This window comes from Zonotrichia albicollis, chromosome 1, assembly GCF_047830755.1.
Source record: "Zonotrichia albicollis isolate bZonAlb1 chromosome 1, bZonAlb1.hap1, whole genome shotgun sequence".
In the NCBI taxonomy this organism is placed as follows: domain Eukaryota; kingdom Metazoa; phylum Chordata; class Aves; order Passeriformes; family Passerellidae; genus Zonotrichia; species Zonotrichia albicollis.
In genome coordinates, this window is record NC_133819.1 from 44,304,000 (window position 1) to 44,322,863 (window position 18,864).

The 18,864-nt window shown below is 45.3% G+C and overlaps 1 protein-coding gene across 1 annotated transcript; it reads right to left on the minus strand.

The window, feature by feature from the left end:
- Positions 1 to 260: 260 nt before the first annotated feature.
- On the minus strand, positions 261 to 17,961 carry LOC102073915 (C-C chemokine receptor type 8-like). The gene is given in 3 exon segments (XM_026799484.2): positions 261 to 1,477; positions 1,480 to 2,479; positions 17,700 to 17,961. Coding segments are annotated over 2 exon segments (1,047 nt in total). The 5' UTR covers positions 2,471 to 2,479; positions 17,700 to 17,961; the 3' UTR covers positions 261 to 1,421.
- Between the last annotated feature and the right edge of the window lie 903 nt (positions 17,962 to 18,864).

Sequence of the window (18,864 nt, forward strand, 5' to 3'; positions counted from 1 at the left end):
GAGTTGGAGGGCGTTTCTTGTTCATTGGGGAATAAAGCCTAGAAATGTTACTCATGCTATCTATAATAAAATAAAGAAGAATTTTCTATACTATATAGTTAATAGCAAGAATATTTTGGCACCAAGGTTATTTTTTTTCCTTTTTTAATTTTTAGGAAGGATAAAAATATGAAATTATATTTTCAGAAGGAAAGGTAAAATTAGGAAAATATTTAAAATTTTTATTACCTTAAAAAAGAAAATCTTTTTCGATATCCAGGCTGGGTTTTCCCTGATTTCAGATGTTCTCTTGATTAACTTTTAAAAATGTGTTTGCAGCAATACTACTTCAATATAAATTATATTTTTTCCCTGTGAATTTTTATTGGGATTTGGAGAACAAAACTTCCTTAGCAGAAAAGTGGAGATAAGACTTGTTTTGCTGAAGAGCTTCAGGGTGCCTCTCAATTCCATCAGATGCATTTATGTGATACCCACTCAAAAATACACAAACTCAGTTTTCTTATCCTAATCAAGGCTTGCGAGTCATCAGGCAGACTATCAAGAACCAAGACAAAAAGGTGTAGCTAATGTTTATTCGAAGAAAGCATTTTTCAAATGGCAGAAAATTAAGATATTTGGGAAAAGAGAAGGAGCCTGCTTTGCTACAGGTCATTTATGGTGGTTACATTTAGCAGCGAGCACAGCAGGCACAGATTTGGAGCTCCCACAGCTCCAGAGGTGATGCAGAGCCCCCGCCTGCTCTGAGGACAATGTTTTCAAGTGTAGGAGCCTCCACGAGTGACCAGTATAGGGGACACCTGGAGCCATTGCTTTGTTAGTTTTGGAGGCATCACTACCAGAGGGTGCTCTGGGTGACAGCAGTTCCGAGGATTCCAGGGCTCTGCCCCTGGGCCCATCCCACAACAAGCAGGGCTCTGAGCTGAGGGGGTTTTTCCTCTGGGATCTGAGGGAAAGGGAAAACCGTGACAGTGTCTGAGGTGGTTCCCTCTTTGCCATATGAGGCAATCCATGCCTGTCCTCTTCCCACTTTCCAGAGGAGTGTCACACACTTGTCCCAGGGACGTAGGGATTCAGCGTCCACAAGGCACAGCATACTTGGGGGTGAGGCAGACGCGACGCTTTTGTCAGAGGAGAAAGTAGATACTAGAGGAAGCAGCCTACTTGCTGAAGTGTATTAAAGGAGCTCCAAAACTTAATTAAAAATTGTTCTGTGGCAATGTATGGTCACCATTTCACAAACACTGGTTCTCTTGGGAAATTGATGTCACAAGTTCTTGTGTGGCAGGTCACAGCGTATCCTAACAGGAGGCACAGCATACTGCACCTCCCAGGGGATGCTGCACACGTGGCACAACCCCCAGGACCACAGCAGACCTTTGGCCAGCCCCTCGCCCCAGCAGAAGGTGGCTCAGGTGTGCTCACAGGACCCCTGCGCTGTCAGGGAGAGCTGGGTGGGTGCTGAGAATGAGTGTGCAGCCCCGGCACCTCCGGCAGGGCTGGAGAGGACGAGGCCACAGGACTGAAGGAATGCTTTGAGATGGCCCTTGAGGGTGACGCCAGCAAAGGCGTAGATGATGGGGTTCAGGCAGCAGTGGATGAAGGAGATAGTTTCTGTCAGCTGCAGGGCCAGCGCTATCTGGGAGCTCGCCTTGCAGTCATTGATGACGTGCAGGCTCTGCAGAGAGTCCAGGAACAGCGCGATGTTGAAAGGAGTCCAGAAAAGGAAGAAGACGATGACAATGATGAAGATCATCTTGATCGCCTTGACCTTGTCACGGTTTTTGCGCTTTTGCAGGTCTCTTAGTATCTGAGTGTAGCAGCAAACAAGGATGCTGAAGGGAATCAAGAGGCCCAGGATATTGGCTGCAAACTGAGAAGCAACTTTCCAAGTATTGTCACCTGGGGGGTACGTGGGGACACACTGCAACGCCTGCTCGACCTCCAGCTCCTGGTTGAACACGATGTTGGGTACAGAAGCCAAGCCAGCCACCAGCCACAGGATCAAGCTGATAACTGTGCCACAAGTGGCTGTCCTTATCCTCGTGGCATGGAGAGCATGGACAATTGCTATGTACCTGTCTACGCTCATGAGGGTTATAAAGAAAATACTGCTATAAAAACCTGTGTAGTAAATGCCAGCCATTATCTTACACATGACATTGCCAAAAACCCACTGGTCTGAAGCATAGTAGGCTTGGAAAGGGAGGGGCAAAACGAAGAGGAGATCAGAGGCTGCGAGGTTCAGCAGGCAGATGTCAGTCATTGTTGTCAGCCTTTTCCTCGTCAGGAGAACCCAGAGGACCAAGGAGTTTCCCAGGAGACAGAAGACAAACACAAGGCAGTAAAGAATTGGCAGAAAGAGGGAATTAAACCTGCGAAAGTTGTTTCCTTCGTTACACGGAGCAGTGTTTTCATCGTATCCGTAGTCATATTCTGTTGTGCCAGTGAATTGGCTGGTGGGATTCATCTTAGATGCCTGTGCAGGAAAGAGAAAGGATTAGAAATGTCTGGCTGTCCTGGCACAGCACTCCCACAGTGCCTTCTGTCTCTGTGTGGGCTGTGTTGAGCCTGTGGGTCAGCCTCCAGGCAGAGGGGGACTACAAAATGCAGTTTTGGTCTCAATGGCTGGATGAGAACAGCTGTGCCACCTAAAGGGCTACCCTGCAGCCTGCTGATTGCTCCTACACATGTGTAAGTGTGTGCTCTGGGACGCTCTCTGTTTTTCCTGAAACTGCTTTAGTGCCAGCAGACCAGCCCCTCACCATTACAATGACAGGGGAAAATTCAGGTCTCTGAATAGCCATAGTGATAAAAAAAATACAAATCCTGCATCTGACCTAAGGATCTCAATTTTCTTGTGCTCCCTGGGGTGGAGAAGCTTTTTGCCTGCAGCATAAAGACTCTGATAAAAGTGTTTTGCCTGATGAAGCTGTCACCAAGCATCATAACCTTTTTTAGCAGAGCTTATCAGGGCTAGGTACTGGCACAGAGTGCAGAGACATGCAAGCTACTTTTCCATGGGTGGGTCCAGGACTGCATGCAAAAAGCTCTGCAGCAACAAGGAGCTGACAAGACTGCACAGCAACACTTGCAGTGCCAAGCTCTGAGATGCCACCAACCTCCAGGGCAGCAGGTGAGCACCTTGGCTGTGCCTTTTGCCACAGCACAGCAGCTTAGTGCTCCTGCCTGTTCTGTCCAACTTCAGTTTTCTAGCATAGAGAAAACCAAAACATTAGCAGGAGTGGCTCCTCTCTTTCATTTCTGAAGAATTGTAATGAAGGCAGCCTCAAAATAGTAAAATAATCTGACGTGCTCTCCAAGAGTGAGTCAGTGCTTCAGCCAACCTTTTAATTGTTTCAGATGTCAGTTCATGACCCCTATAAAAGCAGATTGGGTTTCCAGACTTGAGTGTTCACATTTTAAGAAGTGATGGTTATTTCAAAAGAGTTTGGTTTTTCACTGCTAAGACATTTGAAAGCTTAGGCTGTGCTGCACCCCTGTTGCACCTGCTTACAGGCAGACCACATCTTGAAAGAGCTTCAAAGACCCAGAATTTCTCGGAAGAAAGAATAATTTGTAATAATCATTGCTGTTAAGATGAAGCAATAACATAAATGGAGGTGATTAACTCTATAGAAGTAGATTATGTGCTCTCCTGAATTAAAGATTGCTGCCTGGAGATACAAAAAAAGAGAGAACAGTGAAAACTTTTTGTACTAACAGGAAGAAATCATAATTCACCCCTTCTTGCCTGGCTGTGCCACCTGTGGAGGGAACAGAGCAATCTGTATGTACAGCCCAGAGGAGTGCCAGTGTCCCTCCTCTGCTCCAGGTATGGATGCTGCTCATGCCTCACTGACCTGCCTCAGCTGTCCTTGGGGCACCACAACTGTTTCAATTGTTAAGCACAATGAAGGGAAAACTGTTACAAGTACAGCATTCAACCCCACAGAATTCCTTGTTCAGAAATAGCAAATAATGAGAGAAAAGCCGTGCTGCAACAGCAATTACACATTGACAGTGTAATCCTCTACTATATTGAACTCTTAGCTATAGCTAAGACATCTGCATTATTAATTTTAACTTTACATAAAGCATAAATCTTCAAATATTTAGTTGGTGAGTGACTAGATAATGTGACTCTTCTTGCTGCAACAGATAAAGGTAGAAAATATTTCCTGCTAAAGCTTTTGATGTGTGAAACTGATACACCCTGACTGAGCGATGCAGCACTGGCTCCCGCTTCTTAATTGTCTGCCAAGCACCTCTTAAAAGCAGTGCATAGATCCAACTACCAAAACAAAAAAATAGTCAAAAAAATAATTAACACTGTGTTATAGATAATAAATCTGTAAACATGTAGATGGATATGTAGAGATACATAAATCAAGATTTGTAGCTAAAAAGCATCTACTCCCAGCAAAATTCAAGTGTTTTTCCTGGGCTCAACAGAGACTGGAGATGCTCTACTTCAGACCATCCTTACACCATTACACCACAGCTCCCAACCAGGCCATGACATTTTCCATTTCCCCCCCTCTCCACATCACTCAGCAGAACAGTCCAAGTGAAAAAGCAATTTCATGGAAGGTACCAAGGGAGAGGCGGCTGCTGCAGGTCCCCTGGTTGCCACAGTCAGCCCAGGAACAGCACTATGAATATGGATGGACTTTACCTCTGATAGCAGGAGGACTCTCCTCTCTCAGATGGCCCTGGCCCCCTTCTCCTTGTGCCCTGCTGCCTGGGCTCAGGGCTTTCCAGAAGGTTTACTTGGTTTACTTGGCTTTCACTTTGCTTGTGCAGAGAGCGGAGATTCTGTGATATGTTGCTGTCGAATGGGCAGCTGCCAGACACAGGATAGGCTTGGGGGCAAATAGAAGACTTTGTATCTTTGGTAAACAGGAAAAGAGTGAGGGGGGTATCAGGCACCTTCTGCAAAAAAAAAAATCAAATACCTCTCTTCTTTAACACGGTAATGGGTAGCACTCCTTTGAACGTGTTTGCTAAACCCCACTTCTTCACAGCCTCACCTAGAGTTAAGTGAAAAATTTAAAAGTTCACGTCTCCATCACAGGAAACACCCTAATAAATTTGCAGCTTTTTACAGAAGCTGATATATAAATATAATAGTTTTAATTTGCATTGTTTTAGTTTTTCATTTCCTTCAGCTAGTAACAACTTGTATCCTGCAGTCTGTTTAAATCCCTCCCCATTAAAACTTCATCAGTATTTTAAGCAAAACAAGAACTCAAAGCTACTGATACCCCTTAGCCATAGTTTTCTAATCAGTTCTTATTTAGTGGGGGTATTTCTGTTTCTTTGCTTGGGTTTTTTCCAAGTTTATTTTAGTTACTTGAGGATGGAAAAGGACAAAATATTGAAACAAAGACAGGCTTGATATTTTGTATTTTATTCAATTGCTCTGAATTACTTATGTTTAGTTGAACACTAAAATTGTACATTGTGGTGCTTTATAAGTCAGACAGATGATACAATTTTTATCCATTAATCTCAACAGGCACAATTTTTCTGACTTGTAAGAGGACAAGGAATACCAGAGGTTCACTCAAGAGGTCCAAAACAAGTATGTGGCAGATCCAAAACACCATTTTTTACTGAAGTTATTTGCAGGTTCTTTGGTTGCAGTCCAGTCCAAAGTACCTTTACAGGTCACTGATTGTTGTTGCACAAGTGAGTAGTGAAAGAGTCTCAAAGAGAAAAAAAAAGTAAATACTGCAGACAGAAAGAAAAAGAAAAGTGAGAAAACAGGCTGGAGGATTAAAAGGAATAAAAACAGTCTGGAGGATAAAAAGAGTAACTTAATGAAGGACCTGGCACTAGTTGGTAGCACAGTCAGAAAACACCTGTCCCATGAAGTATTCAACATATTAACAGTGACCAGGGCACCATCCTGGTCCAAGTACCCAGCTGGTCTTATTACACAAGAGAGACCAGCTCCTCTTATTCTGTTTATATTTTTTTCAGAACTAATTTTTGAAAATTGTTACAACCGAGATTTATTTTATTGTATTGTATAGATATTAGTTATATTATTAATAATATGTCAATAGTATGTCCTGGTGCTATAGACACACAGTATGACATAATGTAGCTTTATTCAATTTAGGTTTTTTATATTTGTTTAGAAATCAAGAAAGTCAGCTTTCATTATTTCTTAGGAACAAAACATTAATAAATTAAATGTGCCTCCTTTTCCATCATATGATTTTTTGCAATAGTTTGGTTGATAAGTCATTAATACATGCAAAAAATAAAACAATAGTTTGACATGAAACCAATAAAGGAATAAAACATTTCTTTATTTTTGAACATTAGTACATATTCTAAAATTGAAAAAATCTTGAATTTTTTCTTGAGTTATTTTCTGCTGCACAAGTTACGATCTTGCAAAAAGATTTCAGTTCATTCAAAATGCATATTTTTAATTGGGAAATCTCCCAGCTGTGTACTTTTACCAGGTACAATTCTGCACAGTCAAGCAAAGAGAGGCATAAAGCTGGGAGAGGCAGTAGGGGAATGCTCCGTAAGTTGGAGAAAACTGGAGCAAGCAAGAAGATGAAGATTGCCTAAAAGGTGAGGAAAAGAGCTTGAACTCAAGAGAACAAAAGCTAAAGCAGGCCTGGTGGCTGATATGGCTGGAGGATGGCTGCACTGGCTGCTGTACTTTGGGCACACCAAGGCACATGGATAACAACTTGGAGATTGATAAGAAGAGTGAGGGAAAAATTGTGGTAGTGCCGGTGTTTTGGAGAAAATAGTAGAATTTTGGAGTCTGATGCAACATTTCCAAGAGTAGCTCTGCTATCTTTTGGGCAGTGATATACTGTTGCAGAATGAGGCCTTTGTCGGGGATGAGCCATTTGTCGGTGAGGGGAGACTCAGACACTCAATATGAGTGATAAGCAAGTTCCGTTTATTAAAGAGAGCATCAGACACTTATACAGCAAATAATAAGCTTATGAATATTATGAATATTAGCGATCTATTGGTTAAACTATACCATCAACTCTTCCTCATTCCTTTGGGCCTACATTCTTTATTTCCTACGTTCTCTCTGTCCACTTGTTATCATACCCAGCTAGGCCCAAGGGCACGCTATCTTGCAGGTGCAAAAGCTCAAACTAACTGTGTTGGGTACTTTCCCAGCTCCTGGTCGGCTAACAAGCGAATGTCTACGTGACCTCTTTCATGTAGCCATTTCTCCACAATATACAACTGTGAGATCCTGGCCTACCTGGCTTTCAGGAAGGTTTATGTTCCTGCAACTGCTTCCGTTCCTGACAAAACCACCAGTTGTTGGTGGTTGGTGTTCCTAACACTCAGCCAGAACCTGAGGTTTTCTCAGCAGAGAAAGGGAATTCATGAAAGGAGGAAGAGGATGTCATTAGTCAAAAGCAATGAAAGGAATGGAGTAGAGATGAGTTTAGGAAAGGTGCTGGTTCTGACTGGCAGGTGCAAGGGTGTATGGGAGGTAAAACCCAGAAGGGTGGGCTTGAGAACTGAGGAGAATATAATTATGATGTTGGCTGAAATGGAGATAATTACAATGATGGAAACTAATAGGAGATGGAGATGCCTATGCTGAGGGACAGGAAAAACCCACAAACAGATTTTAGTCTTCTTTCCACGCTGAGTCCAACTGGCTCTCCTACAGGCAATCCAAGAGGGACATGGGCAGACAGAGCCCTGCTGGGCTGAAGGGCAGTAGAGATAAATAACCAGCAATATGTTCACAGACGTGGGGTGCTGCAAGATGCAGGTGTGCTGAACTTCCCTTGACAGCTCAGAGGGAGATAGCCGGTGGAGGGAGGAGGAGAGGTACACATTTCCAATTTCCTTCACATCAGCTGTGAGCCAGGCTGCACTGACTTGTATCCTTCCCAGCACATTTTCAGTCTGTGAGCAGCAAACACCAAGGCCCTGAGTTACACAGGGGCTACACAGTCAGACCTGAATTTTCTGCCAAGCCAGCACACAGCCCCTTGTAGTTCACGTGAGGAGGATAACAAAGAAAGTGTGGTAAACCAGCAAGAGTGGTAAGCTAGGAACAGAGAAGATAAAGGTCATCTACACTCAAAAGTGCTAAACCCTGGCGGAAAGAGGTGCAGAGAGGCTGCAAGGTGGCAGGACAGGCAGTGCAAGGGCTCAGTGTGGTAAAGCAAGATCATGGAAGGGATATGTTTGTTTCATACAGACAAGCCAGTGAAGACATGGCCAGGGGAAAAGAGGATTTTCTCACGATAAAAGACTACAGCCATATGATAGCAATATTTACTCCTTAGGCTCAAGTGAGTTTGCTGCTGGGGCACTGGGGCTGTGGAACAGGCTTGCTGTGGGAGGAGAAACAGTCAGCTGGTGTAAAATGGTCCTTGGTTAAATGTCTGAAGGGGATGCATGACCCAGGGGTCTCATAGCCAGGGATAGGATAGCAGGCACCAGGCAATCCCTCCCAGGGCCTCAGGATGTTCCCAAGGTGCTGGATGGGAGCTTAGGAGCAAGTTCTCAAATCTGTTTGTTAAGAACCTAGCCAAAATCCACCCCAGAGCTTCCTTCTCCAGGAGCCCTGACTGTAGCCCTGAGGTGTCCCTCCAGCTCAATTTTAGCTGGTCCCTAATATCAGGCCTAGTGAATACTCTCTATACTCCTGTGGGATTTCCTGTGGGAAAGAAATACCTCACAGCAAAACAGAGACAACTGGCTGTGGGTATCTCTGGTGCTCCAGTCTAGGGCCATTTTGGGTCCATGCACCCCTCAGTACTGTGGGTTCCAGAGCAAAGGACGAGCAAAATGGCATCACCGCTTTGTGAAAAGGCTGATGCAGGCAGTCCCCATTCAAGTTTAAAAACATAGCAACAATATTGCTGTGTGAGGAGCTTTCTGTTTTGTCTGCTCGTGTTTTGGCAGTGGCTGACAGGGTCAGCCTGCAGCAGCCACCACAGCCCCAGACAGATGGCAGGGCTGGGGAGTCTCCGGAGTCTGTGCACCACACTGCCCACACTTCCCTTCCAGCTGCCACCACAGCCATTCATTATTTGCACTGGAAGCTGCAGTCTCTGCTGGTTTATCTTCTGTCACAAGAGCTGCTTCAGTGTGGGAAAAACTCCCATGCAATCCTTCATATAGCTGAAGACACTGTCAGCCCAAAAGTGATCAGCACATTGGAGTAATGCAGACTTCCATTCCTCCAAACTACTCGGAGCCCCAGGGTCAGGGAAGCGACACTTCACTGCAGCCCTGTGTTACATGGAAAGACTGTGGCAAATGCTGCAACCAAAAGGAATCTTGCTGTGAGACAAACAGCATGGCCACATCTCCAGCTCCTACAGCCAGAAATGTTCACTGCAGTGGAGACATCCCATGCACACCAGCTCAGCCTCTGGCATCAGTCCCAGAGGGTTTCCTTATCCTGCCATCCCTGCAGTTCCTCAGCCTGGGGGTGATGGTCAGCTGAGCTGCTGCAAAACCCCTATGCCTGCTCTTGTAGGAACTTCTCCTTCTTCCTGCAGATGGTCTAGATGAATGGAGTTCGAACACAGAGAAGAAACTGTAGTTGCCACAGAAGACACCACCAGCAAGAGCTTGCTTTGGCCTCAGGAGTGCAGGCTGCAAGCCCTGGTTTCGTTCTTGTTGTTCGCCAAGGTGGATGGGAGGCACCTTTCTGCTAGCAGCTATTAGGGAAACTATGGCAAAGAAAGCAGAGTGGGAGAGCCTGCTTGGTAGGGTATTTCCCAAGAAAAGGCTAAGTATTTCCTGGATCTGCTTGCTGTCACAGCACCCGTGTACAAGGAGAAGGACATGTTCACCTCAATGTGATGCTCAGCTTCCACCTGTCTCAGAGCTGTGGTAAGCAGCCAAGTCAGGTGCTGCTATCCAAGAAGATCACTTTCCTCTGCCTTTGCTCAACAGCAAAACAAAATAAGTTTCTTAGTCAAAAAGAACTTTTCTTATCCTTTTGATTAAGAAACTTATTTTATTTTATCCCTTTCATATCCACACTCATCTTACTTCTCAGAAGTCTTGCTGTCTCATACTGAAAGAGGGAAGAGATTACTTAGTTCAGCAGAGGAAAACAAACAGGATTAACTGCAACAGGGGTTTATGGGATGTTCAGAGATGCTGGGTTGTTCAGCTGAAATGCCTTGCAAAATACCAGCAGTCATCACTGTTAGTGAGAAAAATTATGAGGACAGCTCAGTTTTGCAGGAGAAGGTAGCAGTGGGGAGTCAGGCTGAGCATGCTCTCTGCAGCATGGGAGCAGCTTGGCAAGTAGCGTTTTGATGACTGTCCCACCCCAGGTTCCTCTTCCTGGCCATGTCTCTGTCCCAATAAACCTCTCTGCTGCCTGTATGGACCAGCAATTGCCCTTCCCCAATTGCAGCACCCTCAGAGAATCCCCTTCACACCTCTTCCATACGGCAGCAGGGGTGGGCAAGGGGCACACTGAGCCCTGGGTATCCAGGGCTGGCACTCACCTATGAGGTACAAGAAGAAATGCAACACAGGAGTTATGTTTTGAGGAATCCTTGCCTGCTTTAGTTATTTTCACAATGTTTGGGTCTATCAGCATCAGCTATCAACACACCATCTTAGCATGACCGCATTATCTTAATGAAAATTCATTTCATCAGACCACTGCCAGTGTAGAGGCACTGGCACATAAAAATCTGTCATATGGCAGAATGGTTCACTTCCTTTTCTTGAGGAGAATAACATAATTGTATGCCCATGCACAAAGAGGGGGGTGTGGGGGGTGAGACTTTGTGACCAGGTAAGATTCTGAGTGATGTTTTTTTTGACATAAAAAAGTATATTTTTGTTGACTAAAATATCTCTGAAAGTGCTAACTTTGGGGGAACAATTTTCCCCCTCCAAATCAAAAGAAAAAGGAAGAACAATTGCAATACTTTATTCTGAGAAGACCCAGACAGAACATTGCCATTTTTCATTTTCAAAAGTGTAATTTTCAAATATAGCATTTTACTTTATAAATAACCTCTTCTTTTAACCCTTCTTTCTCAAAAACTTCAAAGCTTCAAAAACTTTCCAGTTGAACTAGGATTATTCTGTTCTGCTGAGAGCAGGCAGAAATTTTTATTTTTCTTCTCAGCTTGATCAGCAAAAAAAATTGACACCCTCCACTAAAATGTGGACTTGTATTACTGTAACAAAGTGCTTGTGTATGCAGATTTGTACAAATGTGCACCAGAAAAACCTACTGGGCATTGTTCTGGCTCTCCCCCCTGCAGCAGATGCTCAGTGCAATAAAAAAGGCTGTGAGCCAGAGAATCCTCCAAAAACTGTGGCTGAGTTTGTGTAGGAGAAGCAGCTGGAGGTGCTTGGTGAGGTCTGGACCAGCCCACTCTGCTCCAAGCTCTGCTTTTGGCTGCCAGCCCCACAGCCACAAGGATTATGGCTGTGACAGCTGCAGCCTTGCACAATCGTTTGGTTTCACCCGCGCAGAAATCAGTGCATTGCAAAACTCCCAGCACAGTAACTCATTCACAGCAGTGTCAGCAGCGAGGGGAATTTTCTCACCCAAGCGTTATGACAGGGTAATTGTGGGACACAAAGGAGTAAACAAATACATCTCTTGCATATGGAGTCTTTGAGAACAAAAATCTTCTCCATCTCTCCTTTACTTGATAGTTTTTTTCTTACCATGGAGCACTTAGGTTTTTAAACCTTTGGTGTCCCAAATTTTGGTTCAGCAGTTCACAGGCACTTCCAAGATTTGCATCTGACAGGGCTTTGGCTGAGGGTGGAGAGCAGAGAAGGCTGCAAGCAAGAATCAATTAGAACAGAGAAAGCACAGAAGACAGGGCTGCACGGGACACTGGGTGATCGTGGAGTCTGTCCCCTGTCTTCAAGGCAGGGGCAGTGTCCCACTGTCCCACTGTTATTCTTGCTATGCTCTTGTTCCACCTGTTCCTAGAGCTCCTGCTTTCCCCCAGGCTCTCCTGATGAACCATCCTAGTGCTTCTCCAGATTCACTCGTGGTAAATTTGTCTTCATCCAGAACAGTTCTGGTATAATTTGAGCCAGTTATTTACCTTAGCCATGGAGGAGCAATTGCTTCTAGCTATTATAAAATATTACAAGACAACATTTTTCTTCAGTCTTAACACCTCACACTTAATGGTTTTTTCCTCTGAAGTCAAGCTTTCTAAACTGCTAATTGTAGTTTCTGTTCTTTAGTGACTGTCCAATTTTTCTTAGTATTTTTTTTGCATTGCAGTGCCCCAAACTGCCAAAGCAGACTGGAAGAGTCATCTGTCAGCTGTTTTCTTCTGCAGTCAGGTAGCACTGATGATTCACAGTTCTTTTGTGCTGGATTTCAGCACCCAGATGCTTTCCCCAGAAGTGCTGCCTTCCCCAGAAGTGCTGTCTTCCCCATGCTGTGTCTGTGGCCTCAGCTGACCCTCCCATGGGGAGAAGTGGTGACTTGTCTTTAATGCACTGCAGCCCATTGCTGCCAGGCTTTCCATCTATCAAGGGCAATTTAAGCAGTCATCCTGTCCCCCAGTATATTTGTACCCCTTCCCAATATGATGGCATGTGTAAAATTAGCAAAATTGTGCACCAGAGGTTCATCCAGAGCAGCAAAGTGCAGGAAATGCTGGTTTGTGCAAGGGCAGAGTGCAGTCCCGGATGTAGGATCCTTCTGGGCAGCTCTCCTGTCCAGTGGCAAGCACTCAGGAGTTTGTCTGAGCACTTGTGCACCCACACAAAGGCTGTTTGAGGTGCTCAGAAAGCTTGCTAGCTCTGAGGCATGGGATACCACTGCTTTGCCAGGTGGCATGAGTCTGTAACTGAGGCTGATTTGACATAGCTGCCTCTTGGCAAATCTATATCAGCCCCTACTCTTTTTATTTTCCTGCAGCCTGCTTATTCCTTCTAGTGCTTCCCAGCAAGTGTAATTGAACTGACTGGCACATAATTTCTTCTCTGGCATAAACTGATGGATTCTCAAGGGTCCCTGTGCTGACTGGCTGCCCAGAGCTCACCACCACACCTTGCCACTGGCTGCATTGTCTCGTATTTTCCGAGACCCCCGTTGTTGGAAGGAAGGAATGAATCTGACTCCGTGTTCTTAGAAGGCTAATGTATTATTTTATGATACTATGTTATATAAAAGAATACTAAACTATACTAAAGGATACAGAAAGGATAATTACAGAAGGCTAGAAGATAAAACTGAAAAACTTGTGACTCTCTCCTCCAGTCTGACACAACTTGGCCATCGTTGGCCAATAAGTAAAAACAATTCACATGTTAGATAAACAATCTCCAACCACATCCTGAAGCATCAAAACACGGGAGAAGCAGATGAAATAATATTGTTTTCCTTTTTCTCCAAGGCTTCTCAACTTCTCTGGGCAAGGAGATTTTTCAGAAAATATGACGGTGACAGCACTGGCTCAGAGCAAAGGTGGCCACCAGGCACCAGCACCACGGCTGGGTGGCCCTGCACCAGTAGCACCAGTTGCAGCTGCCCCACCCTGCGCAGCCCAGCCAGGGCACAGCTCTGGTCCCAGCACTGAGGCAGGCAGTGCCTGTCAGAAACCACCAAAAATACCAAGTGGCTGTGCCACTTCTGCCTCTCAAGTGGCCTCAGACCATGCCAGCCCAGTGGCTGTGAGGGGCCAAGAGGCTTCAGGGTGGGAAACTCCCCATATGGGTACCATGGCCCGTGTCTGTCTCCATTTATGCTGCAGGAACCTCCTCTGGGAGAAACTCCTGATGATTATCAGATTTTTAAAGGAAAAAGGTAAAATACATGAAATCATGCTCCTAAAATGGGGAAGTCTGTGTGGTTTAAAACTGGGTTGATAACTCAGGAGTCCTGGATTCAAACCTGCCCCCTGCCACTGGCAGGCTTCTCTCAGCACAAAAGCATCATGCACTGAAATGTGGTCATCTGGCATTTCCCATCTTGACCACGGTGGCTACAATCTCAAATCTGTGTGGCATTGTCAGGCCTCTGCCCTGGCCAGGGGCACAAAAAGAGGCTTTCTGGGGTAGCACACACCTAAGCTGCAGCTGTCTGAGCAGAGGTGTGAGGAGAGCTTGGCAACACCACTGATAAATCTTTATTTGAGTTGCTGGTAAACAGGAAGCTGATGAAGAGCTTTACTATTTTTCTTACTTTCTTAGGTTCTTTTGGTCTGATTTTCATAGCTATTCTTCTTTGCTTACTTCATCTCAGGAAACACATTTTTTCTGCCAACTCTCACAGGAAATGTGCAAGATACCAAGTGCTGAAAACCTCAAGGTTCGCTCAGCCCTCTCTACAAGAGGTGATGAGTCAAAGGGCCTGGCAACATCAGAATGTCTTTGGCAAAAGCTGGAAGTGTAAGGGTCCAGCTCACAATGATAAACATAAGGCTAAAAGAGTTTGACAATGCAGAATGCAGACACTTACTCACTTGTGTGCTGTGTTCAACCTGCGGGGGCTTTTCACCAAATCAGGGAGAGAATCTCAAACCTTTCTGGCCAGGACATCCAGGGGCAAAGGTCTCTAGCGAGGTGTGGCACCACGCTCTTGGGAACTCCTTTTCCACACCAAAGACCCACCCTGCTGTCCACATCAGGCACGCCCGTCAACCACACCATTGCAAGCAAAACAAGCACAAATCCTGCTGTGCTGGATTCACGAGCCAGAGTTGGTGGGGAGAGGGAAGGCCTTTGCTCTCAGTGTCCGCACACGCCACGAGCAAGCAGGGCAGACTGTTCTACTGTGCATCAGATACCCCTGTCTTGTCTTAAGCTGAAGGCAGCAGTGCAGGTACAAAACCTGTAGGGATCAGTGCTCACCATGTTTAAACTCTCTCCTGATCCTGCACATCTAGAGAACAAGCAAATAATGGAGCCCCACATTGAGCCCTTGACAAGCCTTGAGCCATGTCAAGTCTTGCCAGCAGCAGCCTGGGGCTGCAAATGTGACTTTGGCTGACCATGTACTGACAGAAAGGAGTTTGCTTTTTGCAGTCACCTTCTTACCTGCTGCTCACCACGGCAATGAGGAAGATCCCGAAATCTAGATAGGGTAAAACAGATTCTTACCACCTACACCATCCTCCTCTCCTGTGGGCTGGGGATGGTCATGCACAGCCCAATGAAGATAATAGATATACAGCCTAAAAATGTTCAAAAAATAACAAATCCAGCAAGAAGCTGGGTTAAATGAGAGAAGGACGAGTCACTTTCCGGTATGCAGATGTGTAGGTAAGGTTTCCTTTTTGATATCAAACTGCAGCTTTATTTTTTTCTGGTGTGGGTTTCAAATGAGTGGGATAAAGCAGAAGAACTTTTCCACTGCATAGTGAAAATCTCATTTTTCCTTTCACAAAACACAGCTTGGTTTTTTTTGCTGACTCTTCTGATAAGCTCAAATAATTCCAAGGACCAATAATTCAAGACGTCCTACGTTGTAAGTTGGTGGGCGGGAGAGTAAAAGGTCAAAAGTTTCATTAACCTTTTGAGGGTCTTTCTGAGCAGGACCTAACTCAAGACCAGACCCAATTCATAGACAAGAAAAATGGTAATGCATCCATATTTCTTGGACAGAGCAAAGGACATCTGAGAAATCCTAAAGTCACGAGTTGAGTAACAGTGCTGGGCACTGTTAAAAGAAAAAGAAGGCTCTTGATTTAATCTCAAATGATGCTCAAAACAAAAAGAAAAAAAAAAATTAGTGGTTTGGATGTTTAAGTTTCCTTAATCCAAAATGCTGTCTGCTTGCTTTACCTTTTTTCTATCAAATATGTGCAAAGTGAGTGATTCCAAGCTTGGTAAACTCTTTAAAGAAAACTCTTCAGCTTTCTTTAAAGAAAAGCCCAACATGCAGGTGGGAGTAGTCAGCATTGGGAAACCTTTGTACCTCACTTTGTCAGTGAGAGTTGCCATAAACTGGATAAAGTAAACTTGTTTTTTTAACTATTCAGGACTTTTATCAGCAAAATGGGTCTGAAGATGTAGCAAACCAACTCTTGTTTGTTCCCGCTGTGGCTCATTTCAGCTTGGAAAATTTAAAGCAAATTTAAAACAGAAGTTCTTCTCTGTAACATAATAAAATACATCCTCAGTCCAAGGTAACAAAGTGAGATCACATTATTAAAAAAAAAAAAGTCACAATATTTTGGGGTTTTCTTTGCCCTTTGAAATGTGAATTGGTGTTGTGATAAGACATCAAACAGCAACTGACCACATAAACCAAGGGAGGTTAACTCATAATGTACATCCCGGTAAGGCATGTTACTCAAGAGTATGAGTGTGCTCCCATCATGATTTCATTTATGCTCTTGCCATTTAGGTTGGTATGAAACACACCTCTTTGCACAAAATAAGGAAGTGACTGCTCAGGAAAATTACACATTGGTCTCCAGAATCTCTAGAAACCTGTGACAAAATAGCATCATTAAATCACTGGGATTGTTAAAAATTCAGCCCTGGCAATATCTGCAAGTCTGACATCCAGTCTTGCTTTTAATGCAAAGTTGGTTTTTGGTTAAACTTATGTCTAGAATCCTAAGCTGTGGTCTGTCTTAAGGTGCTGGTGGCTAACAAGATCACACAAATGGCCTTCAGGTACAGCACAACCCTACCAGAAATAGCATTTAGCACCCTCTATCCTGATGATCCCAAGGGTATTTGGTGATCCTCCAAGAAACTCTTTGGGAAAAAAAAAAAAAATCACACAACCAATACGAAAATAATGGAGGAACTTTGAAGGGATTTGGGATTCAGAGAGGTTGGTCTAGCAAAACAGCAATAGCTCCTGTTAGCACTGCTCCAGCTTCAGCGTGTCTGTACTCTCCTGGAGCATTCCAAGGGGCACAGCAGGGAGCTCTGCCTGGTCTGGCTGAAAATCAATCTTATTCAAAAAGCAAGAGTATCCAATCTTCCAGGAAACAAAAAGTTTTCAGCAGCATCAGCAAAGTGACTGACTCACTGTGCAGTGCAGTGAGCCCACAGGCTCTGGGGCTGAAGCAGCTGGGCAGGCAGCTGCTTCCTGATGCTGCCCTGACATCCCACTGTGGCTCCTTCGTGGCCACTGCGTGCACATTGCACTGCAAGGAGGAGGCTTACCTGTGGTGTGACAACAGAGGGCAGGGAATTGCTGCATGCAGAGAGAAAATCCTGCCTGCCATAAAAGCAGCCAACTCTACTGGCAGTGAGGGATACATAGGTCTTACACTTCACTTGAAGTGTTTTCAGAGAACTACACAGGAGAGAAAAGATCAGCCCTTTGGCCATTACCAAAGAGCACACAGCTGAAAACCTGAGCTGAAAGCATCCCCAGCATGCTTGTGTTTCACATCCTGGCACAATAGGGACTGGATTACCAAAGGTGAGAAGGTGCTGCAGAGCTGACAGACGCACCAGCCTATCCAGAGCCATGGGTGCAAAAATAGAGGAATCAGCCAGGGAAGAAGTGACAAACTTTCAACATAGCCCCTTCCAAGACAGTACAAGGACAGCTGCAGGAGCAGCAATTAGTCTTCCCAGAGTCCAAAGAAACAACAGAGGAGGGTCAGAAAGAAAACAACAGGCTGTCCTAAAGATCAAATACTACCACTGGTCAGCCCCCTTGTAGCAAAGTGCCAGGGTTTGGGAAAGTTTTCCTCAGTGCTTGGTAGGTAAAGCAAATTGCCATGCCTTTGATCATTACCTACCTCTCAGCTTGGCTTTGCTTCAGTGCCTTCCTCCTCCTCCTCCTCCTCAGCTGACAGTGTGTGCTGTAGCAGGACCTGTGCAGGAGCCCGTGCAGGAGCAGCTCTCAGCGCTGTGGTGTGCTCAGCAGTTGCTGGCTCCTGAGGCTGTAGGGATGCCCAGATGGAGATGGAAGCTGGCATGGAGACAGCACTGGCTGCCTTTGGGCATTGAGGTTCCCCCCCTAAGCAAACAGTCAGACATAGTCCAGTTTTCTGGAAAGAGTGTTTCTGTATGTTCCAATATATGTGAGCTGTTGTCTCCCTGGCTGCTGCAGCTGTTACCCAGCTTCTCTGTCTCTAATTGTGAATGTGGTCCTAGAGTGCCTACAGATTTCATGGTACATGATTAAAACAGGCAAAATGCTCCATGTTGGAGCAATGCCAGAGTAGGAAGCACGGTGTGAGTTCCTCAGTTCAGACAGCTACATGTTAAGGGATTTTACGCTTGCACAGCCTCTTTCCCTGTGTCACATCTACTCTGAGCAGTCCTTTCATGTCTGCTGGACCCCACCACAGGACATCAGGGGCAGCCTCCAGTACAGGATGGCAAGGGCTATAAAGGCACTCAGGGAAGAGCCATAGGAGAAATACAGACAGCTGTATGGCACCTGTTCTGAGGCTCACCAGCCCGTGGCACAATGCAGCCTGGTTCTGCCTCTGCTGCCCACAGCCCTCCAGCAAGAGACATCTCCACAATACAGGGTGACAGTCCACTGAGTGCAGCCATTCCTGTGCCAGCTCCTCACTCCTGCATGCAGCTGCTTGCCTGCCCTTGGTAGCACGGGTTCAGCAATGGAGCACAAGCCTGTGGCATGCTGAGGGGAGATCCAGGGAGGCCACAGGCAGCCAGGGACAGGGCAAAATGGTTGGTGCAGCACTGAGAAGGAAATGGAATGCAGGTAATGAGGATGAACATCTTGCCAAACTTCTTTTTTTGTGCTCTCAGATGCTCCAGTGTCTCTTCCTCTTCTGCTGCACCACATTGACCCAAGGAATCAAGCTCTGCTACCTCCATCGCCAGCTGGGTGTGGAGCTCTAATTCTGCAACTAGCTAACCCTTAACTTTACCTGCTGTAAGCAGAGAGCAGGATCTGGGCCCCCAGCCTGTGGCTGGTTCCCCTTTGTG